Genomic DNA, 22,049 nt, shown 5'->3' on the forward strand with positions numbered 1-22,049 from the left:
AGTAACAAGCAACTTCTCACGACAGAGGCTTTGATTAAACGTATTTTGCTATGTTCCTTGGTTTCCACTCAGCCTTTCTATCTAGTCTATGCAAGCTTGCTGTTCAGGGCAGAGAATAAAATGCTTCATTTGAAGAGACAGTGATTTCAGTTAGTCCTTGTAGGCACTGCTGAAATGCATGTAGTAATTAAAACACAGGATGAATTGTTTGTGTGAACCTCACTTTACCTTTAGTCCATAAGCTCAAAGCAGTCCAAAAGCATTGTAGTATTGTTGTTCCCTGAGGACCAGAAAGCTCATTTCTTATATCCACTCTTGCACATTAGTTTCGGGGATGCAGCTCACATAATTCCCTTCTTCTGATTGCACGCGCTTGTTCTAATTTAACAAAGTCTTCTCATCACGTATGACAATTACGTTGACTCTGTCTCTCTTCATTCAGAGACTTGGTCTCTCTTCAATACCCTATGAGATTGGAGAATATGTGAGATTACTTGTAATCGGATACTTTTGTGCTCAGGATGTCTGGTTCACCACAATTTACAAATAAGAAAGGAAGATGTGGACAGCTTATGAGACCTGGTTGAAGCCTTTATTCTCAGGGACCAATTCATGCCAATGAGCAGCCTCAACAGCAGGGCGAGTGTTTAGTAAAGAATGCTTTTATGATTGTGAATAGTTATTAGAGTCTGGTCCTGAAGTCTGATTTGCTTAGATACAGGCTGAGACCATGAGAACAGAAAGTTACAGGGTTTGTATCATAGTACAAAGAATCTAAAGCTTATTTCCAGGAAAAGATAGTCTTTAAGGGTAGCCAGATTTACTATTACAACTGTGAAATCTTCTAGAGAGACATTCAGTCCTATAAATGTGTATACACTCTGGTCAGGGAAAAAGGAAATGTGAAGAAATTATGCATTTTTGTCACCTTTTCACTTACAGAGGTTCGTGGGGATAATTTCCTGTGCTTGCAGTTTGATTGTTAGTTTCCCTTCAGAAAGGCAAAACTATTGCCACATAAAGTATTTCCAGAGAGTTAAATATTAAAACAATTTTTCCTGATATGGAAAAATTACTGTAGTCATAGAGCATAGAAAGTATCATAGAATCATCATAGAATGGTTTGGGTTGGAAGGGACCTTAAAGACCATCCAGGGACACCTTCCACCAGACTAGGTTGCTCAAATCCCCATCCTACCTGGCCTTGAACACTTCCAGGGATGGGGCATCCACAACCTCCCTGGACAATCTGTGCCAGTGCCTCACCACCCTCACCGTGAAGAATTTCTTCCTTATATCTAATTTAAATCTTCCCTTTTCCAGTTTAAAGCCATTGCGCCTTGTCCTATCACTCCATGCCCTTGTAAAAAGTCCTTCTCCAGCTTTCTTGTAGGCCCCTTTGGGTACTGGAAGGCTGCTCTAAGGTCTCCCTGGAGCCTTCTCTTCTCCAGGCTGAACGACCCCAGCTCTCTCAGCCTGTCTTCGCAGGAGAGGTGCTCCAGCCCTTGGATCATCTTCATGACCTCCTCTGGTCCCACTCCAACACGTCCATGTCCCTATTGTGTTGAGGACCCCAGAGCTGAAAGCAGTACTGCAGGGGGGTCTCACCAGAGTGGAGTAGAGTGGCAGAATCCCCTCCCTCAACCTGCTAGTCACGCTGCTTTGGATTAAGCCCAGGACATGGCTGGCTTTCTGGGCTGCAAGGGCACATTGCTGGGTCATGTTGAGCTTCTCATCTACCAGCACCCTCAAGCCCTTCTCCCCAGGGCTGCTCTCAATCTGTTCTCCACCCAGCCTGTATTTGTGCTTGGGATTGCCGCAACCCATGTGCAGGACCTTGCACTTGGCCTTGTTGAACGTCATGAGGTTCTCATGGGCCCACCTCTCAAGCCTGTCAAGTACCCTCTGGATGGCATCCCTTCCCTCCAGTGTGTCGACCAAATCACACAGCTTGGTGTCATCAGCGAACTTGCTGAGGGTGCACTCAATCCCGCTGTCCACGTTGCCAACAAAGATGTTAAACAGCACCGGTCCAAATCCTGACCCCTGGGGAACACCACTCAACACCAGTTTCCATTTGGACATTGAGCTATTGACTGCAATTCTTTGAGTGAGACCATCCAGCCAATTCCTTATCCACTGAGTTTTAAAAAGTATTGTTTAATTATGAGATAATATGGAAATCCTAGTAGGCTAGGCTGTCTTAGAGAGAGGAGGCAGTCCATCTCGGAAGAATTTGTAGTCTAAATGGACAGGGCAAACACAGAGCAGGATAGTTATACAATATACATAGACAAAACCAGTGCCTGTCCACTAACTGAGGGAAGAAACTACTCAGAATGAAACCGTAAACAGCAACAGTTAGAATCACAGATTATTTTAACTGTAAAACAGAGCATAAGGTCTTTGTTTGCACTAATCTGGACACTAGTTGGTCATAGGTAGTTTAAACTAAAAATGTACATATGCCGCCTCATGCCTACAACAGAGCCTAAATAGGTTTTCTATGTTTCATCTGTTATTTGCTAAGACATAATGCCTTAGGGGTCTTGGTCACAGAGCAGTTTCCCTCCCCGCCAAATGCTTCACAAAACTCTAACAAAAAACCATTCTCTGTAGCAACGGACTTGCATTTGGATGATAACATGTCAGCATTTGATAGAAATTAAATGTAAGTTCATGCATTATTTCTGTAGTAGCTTGTGATGTGTTCAAGAGATGAAAAAGTATTCTGAATCCAGCCATGCTTTCTCAGTGAGAAATACTGCTTTGAGCTTCTAGAGACAGACAATCCACCCACCCAACTGAAAATGTCACATGCTTCTAGAGCACACAGTTTGCTAGCAGACAGTAATGTGGGAAGTAAAGCACATGTCTTGCCACAGTTGTGCTTGTGTCAACCTTAAGTCACTTGACCAGTTAAAAAATGCAGTCCTGCCTTGCGTTCTGTAATCAGTTAGATTATTTTTTCCTCTCAATTGCTTCAGTTTTGTTTTAAGAAACCATTGTACTGACAAAACACAGATCATGTACATGTTATCCAAATTGTACAGTAACGTTTACATTTGGGTTTCATTTTTTTCTGAGACCTGTATTACCAGAACTCACACTGTCAAAAGGCCATTTCCCTCATTAAATGAAACCCCTTCTCCTTATACAAATTCGTGAATAGTTCTGAAGCGGTCTGTTTTATTTTTCCATCCTTAATTCTCCCTCCCATTCCATAAAGAGTAATTTGCCATTGAAAATGCCCCAAAACGTGCTTCTGAGTGTTCAAAAATGTGCACGTGGAAGTGTTTTTTGCCATAGCAGTCTTGCAATGTGTGTTGGAATGATACAGTTCTGATCAATGATGTTAGTGTAGCAAAACTTGTTCAACAGCTGTTGTTTTTCTTCTAGAAACTACTAGCTGAAAATGACACAGCAAATGCATAACTTAAGTCTTCTCCAGACTAAAAAGAACAGCATGCCATCCTCTCCAAATGCTGCAAAGCGGTTATATCGGAACCTGTCAGAGAAGCTTAAGGGGAGTCATACATCCTTTGACGAAGCATATTTCAGAGCTCGATCTGAACGGCTCAGTCTCCGTAAGACCTCAATGGTAATTACTTCATATTTATCAAATTGTCAATTTACTGTCCTATTAATCTCCTCAATCGGTTTTCCTTTTAATCTGTACAGTTTGAATCATCTCACTTTGCCTGTTCACTGACTAGCGCTGTATGTTCTTCCTAGATTTACCATTTATGATCTTGTGTCAAAATAAAATCTGACCTTCTTGAAGGCTAAAGAAAAACTACCTTACTGAAGCGATGATGCTTTATTTTAGGAGTAAGATCTTAATGTGGCATCAATGTGACAAAATGTGGATTATATACATACACACAAGTGTATGAAGAAAAAGTATTTTGAGAAAACTGAAGATTATTTTAATAGCAGTTCCCATTTTTCCAAACAACAGAGCAAGTGGAACTTGCATGCTGTGACAGATATATGCAAGGTTGTTCACAGACTGTGCTGATGGTCACTAGATAAGACCATGGAAAAAGGAGATCACACATGAAGGAGTCTGGCCTGGGTACCCTACCCTAGTTGCAGAACACAGCCGAGCATTCTGGTGCTAGTACAGGAAAGCGTATAAGCACCTGCTGGATTTAACACTCACAAGTGCTCCTATTTATGCCAGTGCTGGCGAACTTACACAACCTCCAGGCCTTTTTGAACAATGGACTGTATCCCTGAAGTAACAGCACAGTGTGAGTTCAGTGCACAGCAGATTCTTTTATATTTGCTGGAGGAAGATGAACCTGCTGTTGATATTGCCAAAACAAAATAAATTCCCCTTTTCCATAAGTAGGAAGAACAAACACATCCTTCAAATTCTCCTCTGAACTATTTTGAAGGAAAGAGTTCCTCTCGACTTCTGAAGAGCAATGACTTATGACAGTGTCTGTGAATGCGCCAGGAACACCTCTTGGAACCATTGCTCTGCCTCACTAAAGCAGATGCTTAGCGCAGTGCAGGAATAAACTCTGAATATGATTGGGCAGATAATAAAAATATCACATTTTGTCAGAAGAAAAAGCACACTCTAGACTCCTTTAACACTCACAAATGTTTGTTACGTATGAGACAAATTATATGAATCAATGCAAGATTTGAAAATAATTTAAAAACCAATTCAATGATCCTATTCCCTAGGACCACTCCTTTCTTGAAGTCAGAGGACCTTTGCATGCCCCATGGAAGAGCTAAGCTGAAATGTAGCTCTAGTGCATTGGAAAGGCGAGAGACTGTTATCTCTCTGCTGTGAAGAAAGACTATGACCTGAAGGATTCGGAGGATCATGGCTCCTTCCTCTCAGCTCTGCCAAAGCCAATAGATTTTGTTTTATGGAAGGAGAAGCCTGAAACTCAAAGCAGGCTTGATAGCTGGAGAACAGCCTTTGCTTAGTAGCCAACAGCTGTGCTTTTGAGGCAGTGAGTTTCCAGTTGCCTTCAGTTTGTAGGGATCATTTGCATTTGGGCCTCTAAGTATGAACTGTGGGAAAAGATCCTTTAGATGAATTTTTTAGCCACTACCTTTTCTTGCCTTTTTCTTCTCAATTGCAAGCTTGTGTGTGACTAAGCGAGTGAAAGAGAGGAGGATAAACTAGTGCTGGGGACCATGCCAGAGCAGACTGACATGTAGACTGAATGAATGCCAGTCTGTCAGCGTATCTTCTGACTGGTGTTGCTCTAAATATACATTTCAAATCACATATTCCTTCAAATATGGGGTCTTCTGTCATTCTTAGCTAATGAGAAGAGAAAATGCAAATGAGCATAGCCCAAAGATTGAGCAGCGGTGTACTGCTTCTGAGGCTCAAGTCCTTTGCTATCCACAGAGCTAATTATTTACAGTCTCATTTCTCTCTCTTTTCAGTCCAGATCTCTCAGGTGGTGGGAGTGCCTCTTCAATCAGTAATCCTAATTAGGAGGCTCGATTTTACATTGTGACGTAGATGGTGGTTTAATGGGATATAGACTTACTTGTGCTTTGCTTCCCCCCAACCCACTACACTGTCATGGCAGTGACATAGCTTTTGTCACTGCTGACCTACAGTGAGGATAGGTACCTCTAGGTATGACTAGTCTGGGGTCTAAGCACAACGGTCAGTGAATAGACTCCCACTGAACTCAAAAGGCTTTGGATCTCATTCTATCTATCCTGCCTGTAGTTTTCACAGTTTTCCCTAGAAATAAATAGCAAGGAAACCATTAGTGAAGGGGTGGAAATATTCCAGGTCAAGTTGCTAGCTGCTGTATTTTCTAATCATTGAGTTTCTGTGCTACAGAGCTAAGTCAATGACTAAAATCATGTCTCTAGACAAGTGAACAACATTTGTTAGAATTTGTTTTCTTTCAGCTTTGGCTAGAGAAGAGTTTTCTTTCCATTCTCTCTTGCTGTGCAACACTTTCCATTCAGTAAATTGTTGTCTTGCTGCAGACATAGCAATGTCCCAAAATAGCTTTATTCTTGAACTCATGTTTATCAAAACAAGTCTTTGCAGAAACTACTTTAATGTTTTTTCCAACTCCAGTAGCATATAGTGGACTTTTTCAGTCAAACCTAGAGCAAATATCTTGAAAGGGGCACTTCATTTTAATTAAGCTACATAAGATTGCATTTCTAAACACTCCAGCACTGAATCACTTACTGGAACATGGTTATTACTTACTGCAAAGCAATACTGTAGTCCTTTTCAGTATATACATTTGTGCATCAGAGTAACACCTAAATAAATTAATCACATAGCACAGCTGTCTAGCTAATGATTAGAGGCTGCAGGACTGAGTCAAGGAAAAAGCAATGTAAAAACTTTACCTGATCACTTGTAAATGTGATTCAGTTTGTCTTTGAATTCAATGGTTTTGTCTTTTCAGAGCAGAAGAAAGTTATCAAGTAAATGTAAAATGAAGGCAGAAATCAGAAGGTTCTTGTTAGTATTTGTGACAATATCAGCTGGACTAAAATTGAGCACATGGGTCTAAAGATACTACGTCTTACCCTTACTTGATTTTCTTACCCCTGGGCTTCAGCTGTCTGAATAACGCTGCAATACTAGAGATTTTTTTACATAGAATATGATCAGCTTTTTGCGGAAAACTATATAATCTTCAAATATATTTCTCTTTTCTGTGTGAAAGCACATAGTTGGTGAAAAGTTGGTCAGGTATGTAGAATGTTTTCTTGATTTGGAGAGCTGGGCTCGATGTAGACTTCCACATGGGGGAATTTACTGGCATGGCTGAAAATATGATAGATATTTTGCTGTCTCACCAGGATATTTTTTGACTGAAATAGATATAGCATGGTGAGTTGCACACTGCTGTGTGGGTGAGGGATGCATACATGCCCAGTTAGAAAGGCCTTGTTCCCATGTTTTTACACTCTTTGAAGTTATGAGAATTGCCAGCATATTTCAGCCTATTGCTTGTGTCTGAATTGTTCATTTGGAAAACCTAATATTTGCAATTTGGTCTCATAATTGTTTGGATTGGATGAAGTACCTTATAAAACTCCTGCTCTGTTTCTTGTTTAAATCAATGTAGCTTTTTCAATCAGAATTCTAATTAAATGAAGAAATAGAAATTTGCTTTTATTTTTTCCCTTTTAGTGAAACATTCTTGCCAACAGATTAGTCAGCAAGAGCATTTATGAGGAATTAACTTACGCATGTGCTTAGATTCTGTTCAGCAACTCACTTAAGGCCAAAATTTCACAAATACTTTAGGTTTTTGATTTGGCAAGTGAAAATCCAAAGATGCATTTTCAAAGGCATCTAGGCAGGTCTAAATCTTGATAACTGAATCCAAAAGTAATAATTCAAATCAAAGTTTTAAAAATAATTCTACAATAATTATTCAGGTAGGTAAAATCTGTTGTTAAAGTGTGTGTATATATATATTTTTAAAGGGCTTAATGCTTTTCTCAGCCATGTCATTGGGTTAATTTCAGCTGTAATACTGAAGTTAACCATCTTTTTTTTTATTATTATTATGTAACAGGGATTTTTTTATTTTTATATAACACAAGTAAATCTTGAGATGTAGTACAAGATTTACTGAGTTTCACACAGAATTGGAATTACAGTCAAATAATGGTATAGAGCACTTAGAGTAGCAGTCTACAAATGCTAACTCATTTAACTTTCATGCACATACATGAAGTCAATTAAAAGAGAATGACTATTCTGCTTTCAAAAACAGGGAAAACCATGTAAGTACCCAATGCCACAGAAGTGGAAATGTGAACCAAGAAATACTTAGTTTCCTGTCCTAAGTGAGCACCACAAGCCTGTCATTGAGTGACATCGTCAGCTGCCCCTTTTTGTTCTGCTCTCAAGACTGTTAGCTGGTGTTCCCTAAAATGAACTTAACTAAAAGAAATGGAAACTAATGCAGTCATTCAGTTTACTTCAACCAATTCCTTTGTAGTAAGGTCTTTATGAATTTACTGTTAAATAGGTAGATTTTCCTAGCTGTAATCAGTTACAAGAGTAATATGATTTTGCCTGTTTTCTGATTGGATCAAAATGCAAATGCCTCTGAAGCATAATTACCCTTTATTTGCACAAACAACAGTATAGAGGAAGTTCCAATATTGGTAGAAATAGAATTTGAAATGAGTGTAAACTGTGATGAAATTAATGCTTTTCAGAATGTTGATATCTTTTGGAGAATTAGTGAATATATTATGCATTTCTAATAATTTATATGAAAAAACAGCCTATCAGTTCACAGTTCTGCATTCATAATAATGAAGTTTCAAAAAGCAAAGGAGCACAACCTTTTTTTTTTTTCCCTCTTTCAGTGGAATGTCTATTTATGTTAATTTTGAGTACATAGTACAGTGACATACAGCTGTTAAATGCATATCATTGACTTGAGTGGGAATTGATTATATATAGCATGTTTCAGAATCATGCCATTAATTACAATATTTTGTAATCATAATTAAAATTAATTAAAATTATTTTAATTTCTAGCCAGAGCGCTTCATCCCTTCAGGGTAGGGGTGGAAGGCCAGAATAAGAGTGAGATCTCTGATTTCACGATGATAAGGTGCTATATAAGCAACACAGCAGATGTGTGGAGCTACTGGAATGAAAAGAAATATTGCTACATTGCAGTAAAAATTTCTGTCATTTTTAAATTTTACTTTACAGTAAGAGAAATCTGTCCTGGCCTTTTTTTCAATTTTTCTGGAGACGTGCCCTCTATAATGACAGTATATGTACTTAAAGACAATTTGCCTTGAACAGAGGCGTGGGTAAAGAATGATAGATCTAGCTGCTTACCATTCAACTATTCTTTTTTCTGAGATTTTTCTCTTACACCTAACACTGAAGTATGACCTAAGCATTTGATAATGAAATTAAATCTGACTCTTACGATGTAGACAACATTCTGAAAACAAGAATTTGACAGACCCATTTTGATGAAGCACTTGTTTAAGTAATGTCTTACATTCTGCATGGAAATCTACAGAAAAAATATTTCTCCAGCATGAGCTATCTTTTGTACTTAAGTGTCTAAAAGTTAGTAGTCCTAAGTCGGCAATACTCTCCTAGATTTGCTTTACTGCTGCATAGTTCATCTTGTCCTTAGATAGTCATCTAACGTAAGTATCTCACTTCTCTATTGACAATTTTGGGTAAAGATCATCTTATGTACATCTGTCTTCTTGTTCTGCTGATCCCTATTATTCAGCATAGGTGGGGTCCATATTAAAAATTTAAGATAACATCATCTTTACAATTTCTTAGGGTGGTACCAGTGCTTCACATGCAAAACAGTAGACCAGAAGATCTCTATCAGGCCTGCGAATTTCTGAAGACACTTTTAACTTCAAGCACAACTGCAAAAAACCTGTAGAACTGATCAAATTCCAAGGTGTAGCTGTGGACCTAGTTTTCAGAACTGCTTGCAAACCACTAGTGTATACGTTTTAGGAGGAGACAAAAGATGTTCCAGCAGATCAGTGCTCTTTCAGAAAGTGTTGTTTCCCTGGGAACAAAATTTGGAGAGGGATATGCCAAACAAAAATACATCAATTTAAAAAAGAAAATAAAGTTTTGATGTGCCTGAAATGTTAATTTCTAACCACAGTAGAAGATGATTTCAATTCAATATTTATTTCATATCATAAAGAATACATTATTTTATAAGAATTTTCTCTGTGTTTCCTCCATGTGGGTTTCAGGACACAGGAAGCTAATTTACATCATGTATCTGGATCACTTGCTCTCTTATGTACGCATTTCTTTGGTATGCCCATTGGCACAGTATGTCTGCGTAGATCTCAGTTCCTTTATGTGACCACATGCTGAGCCCTCCTTGCTTAGCTGGGCTTCTTCTACTAATTCATCCTTAAGAGGGAAAGAAAACCTATTGGGTAATTATGGCAATGGGACACTGGAAGAGAATTTGAAGAATCTTGGCAAACAACATGTCATAACTGTAGGCTCCAGAAGGATGTTCTTGTAACAGAAACCTGCAGGCCATGCTACTCTCCTGCACCTGCTTCTCCCCAGCTCAATTAAGAAACAATAGGTTTCTTTGTATTTTACCATTCTTTTACCTCTTTTACATTGGTAAGGAAAAGGTTCACTGGTTCTCCCTGCTTGAGAGTCAGTGCTGTGTATGTTCTTGGGTTTGGCTGCTTGTGTTCTCTGCTGTTCAGACACATCAATTTCTGAACATGCACACTGGAGATTCAATTTTTCAGTCTCATTTCTACTTCTTTATTTAAGGACTATACATTGCAAAGCTGCTTCTAGTTACAAGTTAGATGCAAAAATATGAGCACCTAGAAATGACTGAAGTGTTCAAATGAACAGTACCTATTACTAGCTCACACTGGAGCTAAGGTTTTTCTCCAGAATAGCTCATTTGATTTGCATTTTGATGACCTGAGTTTGTAGATTTTTATTTTAAATTTTGAATTTTAAAAACTCAGTAGTCCAAGACTCTGCCAAAATCATAGTCTTTCATTCAGTTTAACACTGAAAACATACAGTATTGCTCATATAGTTTGATTACAGGACAGACGTCTAAATAAGTATGGGTTTGTTTTGTATGTGTTTGAATCTCACTTGCATCTTCTCACAGACCTGAAGCAAGTCCAAGCACACAAGTCCAGAGGCAGATCAAGCTGGTTTGCTGCGAACAATTTCCATATTTCTAGCTGAACCTAAGCTGGGGCCAGAGGATCAATATTTTATAGCAGTCTCAATTTAGTTTTAAAACACTGACATTTGAAAAGTTTTACTGAATTTCTGTTTTTATTGATACACAGAATTTCCAGTGCAATGAAGCTATGTTTGAGGCCGTAGAACAGCAAGATCTGGATGCTGTTCAAATTCTTCTTTATCAATACTCACTGGAGGACCTGGACCTGAACACACCAAACAGTGAGGGACTAACTCCTTTGGATATTGCCATTTTGACAAACAACGTCCCTATTGCTAGGACCCTTCTACATGTTGGGGCAAAGGAAAGTCCACACTGTAAGTAAAGAACACAAATTGAATTGACTGAAATAATTGCCTGTAGGAGAATAGGTTTGCTACTGTTTTGGGAAATTAATTACATTAAACACAAAAATTGACTGGTTTTATCATAAAGATGATTATATCAGCAATAGTACCACAGTGTTGGAATACAATATCTGCAGCAATATCTGCTTGTTGAACACATGCTCAGTAGATCTTTTTTGTTCTCTGTCAGATACACCAGCTGATGAATCAGGTTGAGCTTCTAATGTGATTAACACTGAGGCAGCTGAGTTAGTATCAATATTGAGAAAAAAATCTTTGAAAATATGGAAACAGGAAGTGAGTGAATGATTCAAAGATCATGGTCTGAAATAACAAGTTTGTCATCAAAAATGAAAGGACGATGAATTGTCTAGACTTTGGTTTATTTTGATTATCCTTTTGATTTTGGCTATGCTACCTTCAGGAGACAGGTTGTGTTGAAATCTACCATTTCCATTACCCACAGACTCCTCACTCCTCATCTTCAAATAGCCTAAAATCACACTTAAATGAGAATTTCAAAGTTCTACAGAACCAGAGAAAATCTAAACACAAAACAGACCTTCTTACTTTACTGGAATACCAATATTGCTTATAACTACATATTGTAGTTATAAAACTCCTTTGTATTCCTTCATGGGCATTTTTATGCACATTTTGTGGGTTGGAGGGTGACTTACCAACCCAATTAATCAACTGTATACCATGACACAAGCCCTGACGCCTTACTTGTGTCTAAAAATACACCGATGTATGCGAATTTGTTTTAAACTGTCAATGCCTATATTTAGGACATTCCCAGCAAGGCTATAATGAGACTGTGTTTGAGGGGTTCGGCCACTGCAGACTCTGCCATTAATTTGAAGTTAGTTAAATTAACAACATTTAGTGCTGGCATGTCAATCTCAGTGCTCCAGGAAATTGCACCTTGAGGCTACTAACATTGCCAGTTTTTTCACTGGAGAGTGTGTGTGCATGTGTGTGTTGAGTTTTTTTGCCAGACCCTCAGTGTTGGAACACCTTTATTGCTTTTCTATGTCCACAGCACTTATATTATCATTTATTCTGGCCTCCTTTAACCTTCCCTGGAGATTTTTGCATAGCGTAGCTGCTCAGTGAAAAGAGTTTTTTAGTTTTATATTTATTTGTTTATTTTTCTGTCATGGTTCATGACTGAGGCTTTAAAAAAAAGTGTGACAGCATTTAGAGTACATGATTGACTGCTGAAGCAACATTCATTAACCATGACAAATCTAGAGGAAAACACAGTCTTGAGTGTTCTAAACAGCAGTAAAAAAGACTAAACTAATTTTTCATTGACCTCATCTGTAAATAAATGCAGTCTGATGGCGAGCAGGGGCAATCATAAATTAGTATTCATTTCCTGTAATTAATGCAAACATGCCTATGAACACAGAGAATATGAATATATAACCACCTCATTTCCATTTCAAAATATACCCACCAAATTTCCACTTCACTTATCTCGATTTTTTTTATTTCTGATTGAAATAATGGATGAAGCTTTCTCAATAAAAAGCAAATGATTGTTTGTTTGGGGTCTTTTTACCGTAAGGATTTACAGTTGCTACTTGAGAGCAAAATGCAGAAAGTTATTTTCAGCACCCAAAACAAAGGTTCACAGCATCTTTGTATGTGGCTTCATTCTTGTGGAACTGATAGAAGTCACTTTCTATTTTCTCTAGTCTTTCTGCTTTGCTTTCTGTACTTAACCAACCCTGTTAGAATGAAATCCATTCTGTGTGTATGATCTCAGGGCTGCAAGAACAGGATCCAGCACCCAGCAGGAGCATTTTCATTTCTCTATGGTGGTCAGTTGAGCAAGACTTCCTCAGGCTGAGTGGGAGGGGAGAGGATTTCAAGGTAAAATTCTGACTCATCCCAATTTTGGAACAGGACACAATCACCTCTTAATTTGATTGGAAGTGTGTAGGACAGATGCACAGATCTGGGAGACTGCAAGGTAGAGAAATTCTTCCTACAGAGAAAACTCTTGCTCTTCCACTGTATTAGCCATAGTGATCCAGCTGAAATCTCATTATAGCCCCTAACCTAATGCTGTAGAAAAGAGGATCTGGAGGACAGATAGCTTCCATCTGTATCACCTGGATTTCTGCCTGGAATAGGAGCAACAGCAGATAAAGCAATAGAAAGTAAAACTATGATCTTCATTTCCACATGGAGATCAAACTGTATAAATCTTAACAGGAACCCAACATCTCTTGAACACAAAGAAAGAAAGATCAGACAGTACAGCATTTAAAATATTGATTTAGTTGGAGAGGAGGCAAAATCCACTATGTTATCCTTACAGTTACTCTTATTCATCATATACTTACGGTTTGACTTGGCTTGTTCATGTGAACCCAAATAAAAATGAGATTAAAATTTCCACTGGCTGATTAGACATGTTTCCAAGACCTGACAATTGTGGATCGGAGTCTTGATTAAACAGATAGAGCCAGATCCTTAATGAGAACTTGAACCAGTGCCAATTCTCAATCACCTGAAGTTCTGGCACATAAAATCTCCTTCCTCTGTCCTGTTGTGCTATCAGATGTGTTGCATGCTTATTGTAGGCACGGATCCAGGAAACCATGTTACCTTTGGCCTCCCAGTAAACAGGCAGTTCTGAGGATACCAGCAGATTCCAGTAAGCCTGGCCGTATGTCTCTAATGTCCATATGAAGAATGATCAAACTTCAAGAAGGATGGTCTCAAGCCAGCTTCTGAAAGTGAAGTCTTAGAGACCAACAGTCTTCAAAAACAACCTTTTGGATGTCAGAGGTGTTGAGTAATTCTTTGCTCTCCTCCTGTGGCTTTAAAGATCCCATGGCACTTTTCACATCAGTATGTAGGGTAATTCTTAGACTCCACTAAACTTCAATTGTGAAATTGTTATGAGAGACAGAGAGTAAAAGTTAAAACAAGAGGTTCAGACTGGATAAAACAAACACCTTTTTCACCATGAGGACAGTAAAGCAGTGGAACAGGCTGCCTAGAGTCATTGTAAAGCCTCCATCCTGGGAAATTTTCAAGATCAGACTGGGTAATGCCCTCAGTAACCTGGTCTGACCTCATCGCTGACCCTGTTTTGAACAAGAAGGTTGGACTAGGGAAGGTTCTTTCCAATCTGATTTGTCCCATAATCCTATGATTCGAGTTTAGGAATAACACATTCATGTGCGCAGACATCTTCGCTCATGTTGTGTTTTGATGTCAAAAACCTGTCAGAGACTTGGTCCTTTAGATGGTATTGTTTGATGTTTTCAGAAATGTCTACTGCTTCTGGCTTATGCAAGTGAATGATTGGTGCATCCTGTGCAAGATTCACACTGTTCCTGTAAAAACCTTTGGGAAACCAAGAGCCTGGCTGTCCCTACACAGAAACTCCCCATCATTGCTAAGAGTAGCTGCTTGTGCTATGGCAGCATTTTTGGTAAACAGGAGCCTTTTAAATTAAGACTATCTCAGAGCTCTTCTGCAAAAATACCAGGCACCAGAGAAAAGTTATTTTCTGTGATTTCAGAGTTCCTTCTCTTGTACACTATTTCCTGCATATTGAACATCAGATCAGTGGTTGCATTTCTTTTCAGATTAAACACATTTACAAGTCCTATTTTCTAAATTGTAAATAGTTTGAACAATTTCAGGCTAAGAGAATTTCTGAAAATAGGGCTTGATCCACTATATATTTCACTGTATAATCAAGGGGCTGGTTTAGAGTAGTCTTGTGGACTTGGGCTAAAATCGAACTTATTTTAGTTTGTAACCTATGCGATCTTCATTTTCAGTAGTTCATACAGGCAATCTGAACTGCTGAACATTAGATTAAAATTATTAACATTATTCTGAGCACTGGAGAAAACCAAAATCTACATATGTCAAGCTGCTTTCTATCTGTCCAGTTTGTCAGAGGACTAATTAGATATTACATGAGCAAAACTGTGGCACAAAGAAAACCTGAAAAGAGACCCATTCTATACCAGCCATGGCCTTTAGGCACAAAACTGTCATTCTTAAGTTTGCCAATTAGATCTCTCTTTGCTTGTAGAGATTTATATATTGTATGTGTTTATAACCAGTACAACCTTCTTTTTTTTCTCTGAAGGCTTATGATATTATGACAAAGTAGGAGTTAGATAGAAATCAAATGCTTTATTATTTTAGTTTATTTTTATTATTCCACCAACTTAAAACATATATGTAATTTCAGTCTAATTAAGCCATTTTTAAGCATATGAGAAACATTGGAAGAAATAATTTACTCAATTTATTCATGTTGTTAATCCCATTTAAGTGGCCAGATCCTTAAATGGTATAAATTGGCATTCAAGATAACTACTGGAAGGCAGAGTGTCTATGTACATGTGTCATAGTGGAATGCATAAGGCCAGAATTTTGTCACATAAGTCCACCGGGCAATTACTTACTTTTCCCTTTTCTTGATAGTTGTTAACATGGAAAGCAGGTCAGTGCATCTGAGGACATTGGTCCAGGAAGCACAGCAGCGAGTTACTGAATTATCTGCACAAGTGATGAACGAAGGCCTTAGTACAGACAACACGGAAAAAGAGAAGCAACTAAAAGCATGGGAATGGAGATACAGGCTATACAAGCGCATGAAGGCAGGCTACGAGCATGCTAGTAAGTAGAAGAAAGTAGTTGCAAAATTCAAGACAAGAACTCTACAACTGAGAACACTGCCTTTGTTGAGCAAAGATGCTCTCACTGATCCTCACAGCACTGCTGTGAAGCAGACAAATGTTAGGGTGGGAAAACTGAGACATACAACTAAATGGCCTTCCCAAGAATGAGAAGGAAATTGATGTTAGAACAATAGAGGACCAAATATCTGAGAGCAACAAGCACATAGCTCCTTTAGGAATGGGCTGCATAAAAAAGATGAGACCTCCAAACACTTGGTTTAGGATCTAATGATTCTGTCCTGATTGTTTCTCTTCACATTTACTCCTGGATGTCACTTAATGTGCTTAGAGTTTAAACTAGGATGATTAGAAAAGAATATATGAATAGGGAGGAAGAGGGATGTGGATATTGGCCTTTATTCTGTTGTGATTTGATTTTCTTTTTAAATGTATTCTGTTTCAGAAGAATGGATTTGTTCTAAACATTCGATCAAACAATGGAATTTCATTTTACATATAAAAATTGTGAAAACTTAATCTTAATTTTGGCATCCACATATAACATTTCATCAGCATAGTCACAGATTAGGTCACTGTAAACAGTTGTGCAACTGAGTCTGTACCCAATGTAAATGTGAATTTGGGCCCATGGGAAAGACTAAACAGGGCTGAATTGTTTAATGTGTAGATCTTTTAGCTGTATCCTATTGAATGAAATACAATCATTGCCATTAAAATTTTTACAACTACCTTTATATAAATGTACTTACAAATAATTTTCTCTAATTTATTGTATTCTAAGTTTACTTCTTCAAGACAGATGTAGTGTTCCTTGTATTATATACTATTAGATACTAAATACAGGAATTACAGCAGTAGTGTAAATTAATATAATGATTTTTTAAATCAATCCCAGCAGTAAGTCTTGACATTTTGTGCTTGATTTCTGAATTGAGTCTGATTGATATTCTGTGAATTAAGCTTTTTTTTTCTTTTATCTTTTTTTTCTTTTTTTTTTTTAAAGACGTTAGGCCTCAACTGACAATTGTATTTTGGAATTACACTGAAACATTTGTGAAATTTGCACTTTCTGAATCACAAGAATGTAAAAATGTTTTCTGTTATTTGATAAATTTGAGTTTGTTAGTGAAACCATAAAGGTTTAATTAGCTTTTTGCAGTTTTGTCCTTTCTCTCTCCTCCTACCTACCCCAAAAGATTTACAGGGGCTTTTCATTGACATAATTAGCATGAATCTGTTTTATTGGGTTACATATATGCAGGAAGATATTTTTAACCGAAAGGACCCAAAAACCATGATAGAAACAAATGGTGTCTGCAGGATATTGTTAGCAGGGGCACTAATTAAAATGCTCAAAAGGCAGAAAACACAAACACCTACAACCCAAAGCTCACAATTGCAGGGTGATTTTCAGTGGGTTCTTTGAAGATTCAGAAACATTGTTTGAATAGGATTTGTTGTGCTGAAGAGCTGATGTTTTCTCTTCTCTCCCAGGAGCCCCTGAGGCGCCAACCAATGTCTGTCTCATGGTAACAAGCAGTACATCACTCACTGTCACCTTCCAAGAACCTCTGAGTGTCAATTCAGCTGTAGTGACCAAGTATAAAGGTACTGGACTTAGACATCTTTCATTTACCTTAACAATGTACAAAAATTTGAGGGCTAAGCGACAAAGGTATTTATCTACAAGAGATTATATTACAATGCTAGTAATGCTTGAATTTAATTATTTTCCTAGCTAATAGCTGTAGAAGTGGAGTTTTCTTGAAAGATTCCCCAAAGATAAAATTTTTATTAAAAAAGAAAAATAAATTAACCAAAAGCTTTCTCCATGAGTGCTTTGAACAAGTTTGCTTGACTCAGTGTGGTTAGGACATCGGCTCACTGACTGGGTTGAGATGAGCAGTTATAAAACACAAGCTAACTTTTGGTGCCTGTGGGCTCCTGAAACCATGTGTATCCTTGTAAATGCCAAACCCACACCACCATTCCTTAAAGGAATGCATCTGGAAGCTGAAACTTTTGGCAGAGGCATCATACAGCCCAACTAATTAGCTATTCCAGGGCTGCCACATCATTCTTGGAAGAGCAATACGTTTGGGGTGGCATCAGTTAGTTGCAAAGTGGAATGAATAGGAAAATGCTTCCATCTGAATAGTGCTGTTGAATAGAAATGGTTTTAAAACAGAATTTCTGTTCCACAGGAAATTCCAACATTAAAAAAGAAAAAAGTTTTATTGAAGGTTAGAATAAAAATGAGAAATTTTAAAATTTCCTGTTTAGAGGAACTTCCAGGTTTTCTAATATGTTTGGAACAGTAAATTCTTCAGTGTTAAGCGCAGCAATCCACAGCCTCCATCTTCCAGTGGGAGCCTGAGTCCTTCCACAGGTCAAGGGACTGAAAAGCACTGTTGTGAAGATCTGAGGCTTTCTTTGCCCAGCCCAGGGGAGTAAAGGAATGGGGAGTCTGAAATTCCTCTTAGTTATTTCCCACTGTGTCTCTCTTAATGTTTCCTGTTGTGTTTGTTTCTCTGTATTAAGAATTAAAAACTCATTTGAGAGGTACTTGAACCTTGGACTTCCATACACATAGTAAGAACCATAATGGCTGGGCTGTGGGGCAGTCTATTTTGTGTTTCCATGGGTGGGTGTCACAGAGGTTGCTTCAACAGGAGAGATTCAGAAAGCCCCAGTCTATCGAGGGTCCAATATCTCATGGAGCTCTTCTGACGGTGGGATGTGCTGGTGCACAGGCTCCACTAGCATCAAGCACAAGCACCCAAAGGACTGCGTGAGTTTATTTTGGAAAAGGCAGATTCTCTCTTTCTTTGCTCCCCCTGCTTCTGGTCAGAGATTCCTGTCAACACTGACTATGCCCAGTAAAAAAAATGTTTATAGTGTAAGAAAAAAACCCCAATCTCCTACATATCACTAAAACCATCAAAGTGATTCCATTCCTGATAGGCTCAGCAGAAGGGTAAATTACTGTATTACAACTAGTCAGCTGTGCAGTGCTACAGGAAGTGTGATTTTCAAAAACATCAAAGCCCTTTAGAAACCTAAATCTAATTTTCAGCAATGGGTTGGGTTGCCAGGAAACTAAATTTCATTTAAGGGCTTCCTACTGCCTGATTTACTTCTGAAAATGATACTTGAGCTCCTAAAACACTTAAGTTCTCTTGAAAATATCAGGCTCTTCTTTGTAATACATATATTTTAAACAACCTTGTAACATTATCCACGCTCTAATTACGATTGTTGATATTTTCACAGTAAAGTAAGTTCCCAAATAGAATTGACTCTTAAAAATTATTTTGTAAAGGTTGTAGTATTTTTCTCTTGTATATTCGAGTTGAGTCTGTTTTGCACCATGTCAATTCTGTCCTCTTTTTGATAAACACAACATTCAGAGAAATTTAATCCAATCTGATCTAACTTTCTAATCAGACTAGGTAGCATTGCCATCGCATTTTGAATTACCCTCACTGGTGATCATTTTATGCTCTATCAAGTTGACAATTAGTTTTGCCAGAATTTTCTTTTGAATTCTTTATCCCAGGAGACTTGCATATTTATGGTTAGATAAAAAGAAAGATCATTAATAGCTCCTTTCGGTGACTTTCGGGAATTAATTAAGCACTGCTTGTAGAATTGTTTATTACATTATGGAGTGAGATTCTTTGTGCTAGTTTGAGGGGTCATAAAATGAACCTTTCAAATGATCACTTGCAAGAACGATTAGAACCAGCTAGCAATTACTAGACCTGAAAGGACAGCTTGATAACACTGTGTGAGGATCTTTTCAGTCAGATATATAAACCTCCTATCCAGAAAACTATCTAAGCATTTCGGTGATTCAGGGACAAAAATAAGCTGTTAGGGTTTTTTTCCCCTCAATATTTTACCATTTCTTTTTCTAAGCAAATTAAAATTCAGGACCATTTGCAGCAGTGCTTAGGGAATACCTGCTCATTAACAGAAGCAATTAATGTTCTTTTCTCCGGACCTGAATTATAGGGCATAAAAACTGACATCACTTCAGTTTAGTTTAGTTCCCTAAAAACAGTGAGAAACTGCCAATTCCTTTTTTCTGTGTCATCTTTTTTTTTTTTTAACATATTTTTTTCCAAATATTTATTTGCCCAAATGTCATTTAGAAACTGGGCTTGGAACATTATCTGTCTGCTGTTTTCCTGTGTGTGATATTTTCCCTTGTTAGCTGTATAACTTACAAATAATAATACAGGAGAATAATACTTCGCACTCACTCTCTAACCACTAAAACCATCTCACTTCATTAGGAGATTTAATTTTAACCACACACGGTGAATGGGTATTGACTTTGGTGTCCCAGCTGGATGGCAGTTCAGTGACTGCATTCTGTTGAGCCATTGCTTTAAGGAGCCAGAGTATTCTTTACTTCCTCTCCTGGATTGTTGTTTAATGTTGCAGGCACCATCCTAATGGCTTCCTTCAGTTTCCCTCCAGAGAAGGCTACAGAGTGGTGGTGGCTGACGTGAAATGATTCCTATGCATACTGTAACTTAGTAAAGTGTTTTGCGGCTGGAAGCAGACAGACGTGACATAAATCAATAATAATAGTAATAATCTGCTCCATGCTAGAGAAAGATTAAACGCCAGAGACAATTCATGCCAGCCAGTTTTAGGAAGGATGTGAAGCATCATTGTAATATTGAGAAGAAAAACCCCCGCCCTTGGCTACTCATGCCCTAAAGCCAAACTTCACATCCCATTGTGGAAGTACTGAAGACTTGCTTTAGTTTTACATCTTTGAAAACACAATCGAAACGTTCCACACTAATATACAGAATAACTTGCCACAGTTTGAAGCTAGGGCGAACTTTCTGTTAACACTGTCGTATTGTTACTGCATGATGTATTTTTATCCTGGAGCTATGCTACTGTAGCTATCTTGATGCAAAAAATCCCAACAGCAACATAATCCAGATAGGCACCACTTGACTCCTAGGAACAGTCCCAATAGAGCAGAGTCGTAAGTGCTCACAGGGCTTTTAAGAACTGTTGTCTTTCACTAATTAGCCTTTCTAGGGTTCACATGTTCCACACAACACAGACATGTAAAGAAAGCAGGGTTTTTTAAAAGAACAAAATTATAAGTAATCATAAGTAATTTTGTTGCCCTTATTTTCTGTGTATTCTAAACCTGACTATTATTTTGCTTTTACGGTGGATAAGTACAGGTAAACCTCCTCTTACTGAATTTTTTTTTCATCCATTTCCCATCAAAAGGGGTCATAATAATGCTGTGATCCCCAAGTATAGGACAAGGAAGAAAAATGGACATAGCACTGATTATTACCTACTGGAAAGAATCACTATGCAATGGAAAATCTCCATTTATATTTTATTTACAATTTTTAAACAAGCATCTATATTCCCTTTTGGAGAAAAAATGAAACAGCTTGTATAACCAAAGTTGAGCTAATTTATTTAAGAGCCTGGAACTATTTATGTTTGAAGCAAGAGGAAGAGAGAAAAAATCTGAGCCACGTTTGATATAGCAAACAGAGCTGATCTTCTCTCTGTTTGGATGTAGCTGTGAACTTGAATGCCAAGCTATTTTCCAGATAGTGATGCTAAGCTGTCTAGGCCACTTTAGCCCTTGCTACCGTTTTGTTTAGCTTGTTATTTTAGCAGAATATTTCATGTTTATCAGGACTGCCCAGCTGCCTTCTAGGTTTTCTGTTGGATGCAGTTGTTATTTTCTATGTCAGTGTAGCTCTTTAAAAAAACAAAATAAAACAAACCAAAACAAAACAGCAAAACACATCAGCTTAGATCAGGAAAGAAGGAGTTATGTCTTGCTTAAATTTTGACAAAAATTCATTCCCTGCCTCCCTTCCTCCAAGGCAATTTGCAGTTCATTTCAGAATTTTTTGCATTACAATGATTTAAATTGTCTTTAAATCACTAGTTCAGTCCTAGCTAGATATGCAGTAGCCACAGCCATGTTGCTATCACATGGCTGCATGAAATGGGTTGGTTATGGGCAAGTACCTTTGTCCAGGAGAGGCTGGTGCAATTTGGTGTTATCATTGGAAGTCTCAACTAAAAGATGAATGGAGCTGCCTTTTCATTAAGGGTCAGCACCTGAGATCATGGGATGAGGAAGCCTGGCAGGTTGGGCCTGTATGATACATGTTCTGTAGCTCAAAAAAATCTGTATTTGAGATTCTCAGTTGACATCTCACTGTGTCAATGGAAATTTTTCATTGAAAATTTCAGTATGAAAT

General features: G+C 38.0%; 1 protein-coding gene across 1 annotated transcript in view; it reads left to right on the forward strand.

Moving 5' to 3' along the window:
- Nucleotides 1-22,049, forward strand: part of ANKFN1 (ankyrin-repeat and fibronectin type III domain containing 1) — a 62,252-nt gene that overhangs the window by 7,038 nt on the left and 33,165 nt on the right. Inside the window, 4 exon segments of the mRNA XM_009696794.1 lie at nucleotides 3,400-3,601; nucleotides 10,843-11,053; nucleotides 15,557-15,751; nucleotides 17,269-17,382. Of these exon segments, the coding sequence (XP_009695096.1) occupies nucleotides 3,400-3,601; nucleotides 10,843-11,053; nucleotides 15,557-15,751; nucleotides 17,269-17,382 (722 nt within the window).

The sequence above is a fragment of the Cariama cristata genome, unplaced genomic scaffold (assembly GCF_000690535.1).
Source record: "Cariama cristata isolate BGI_N322 unplaced genomic scaffold, ASM69053v1 scaffold3703, whole genome shotgun sequence".
Classification (NCBI taxonomy): Eukaryota; Metazoa; Chordata; class Aves; order Cariamiformes; family Cariamidae; genus Cariama; species Cariama cristata.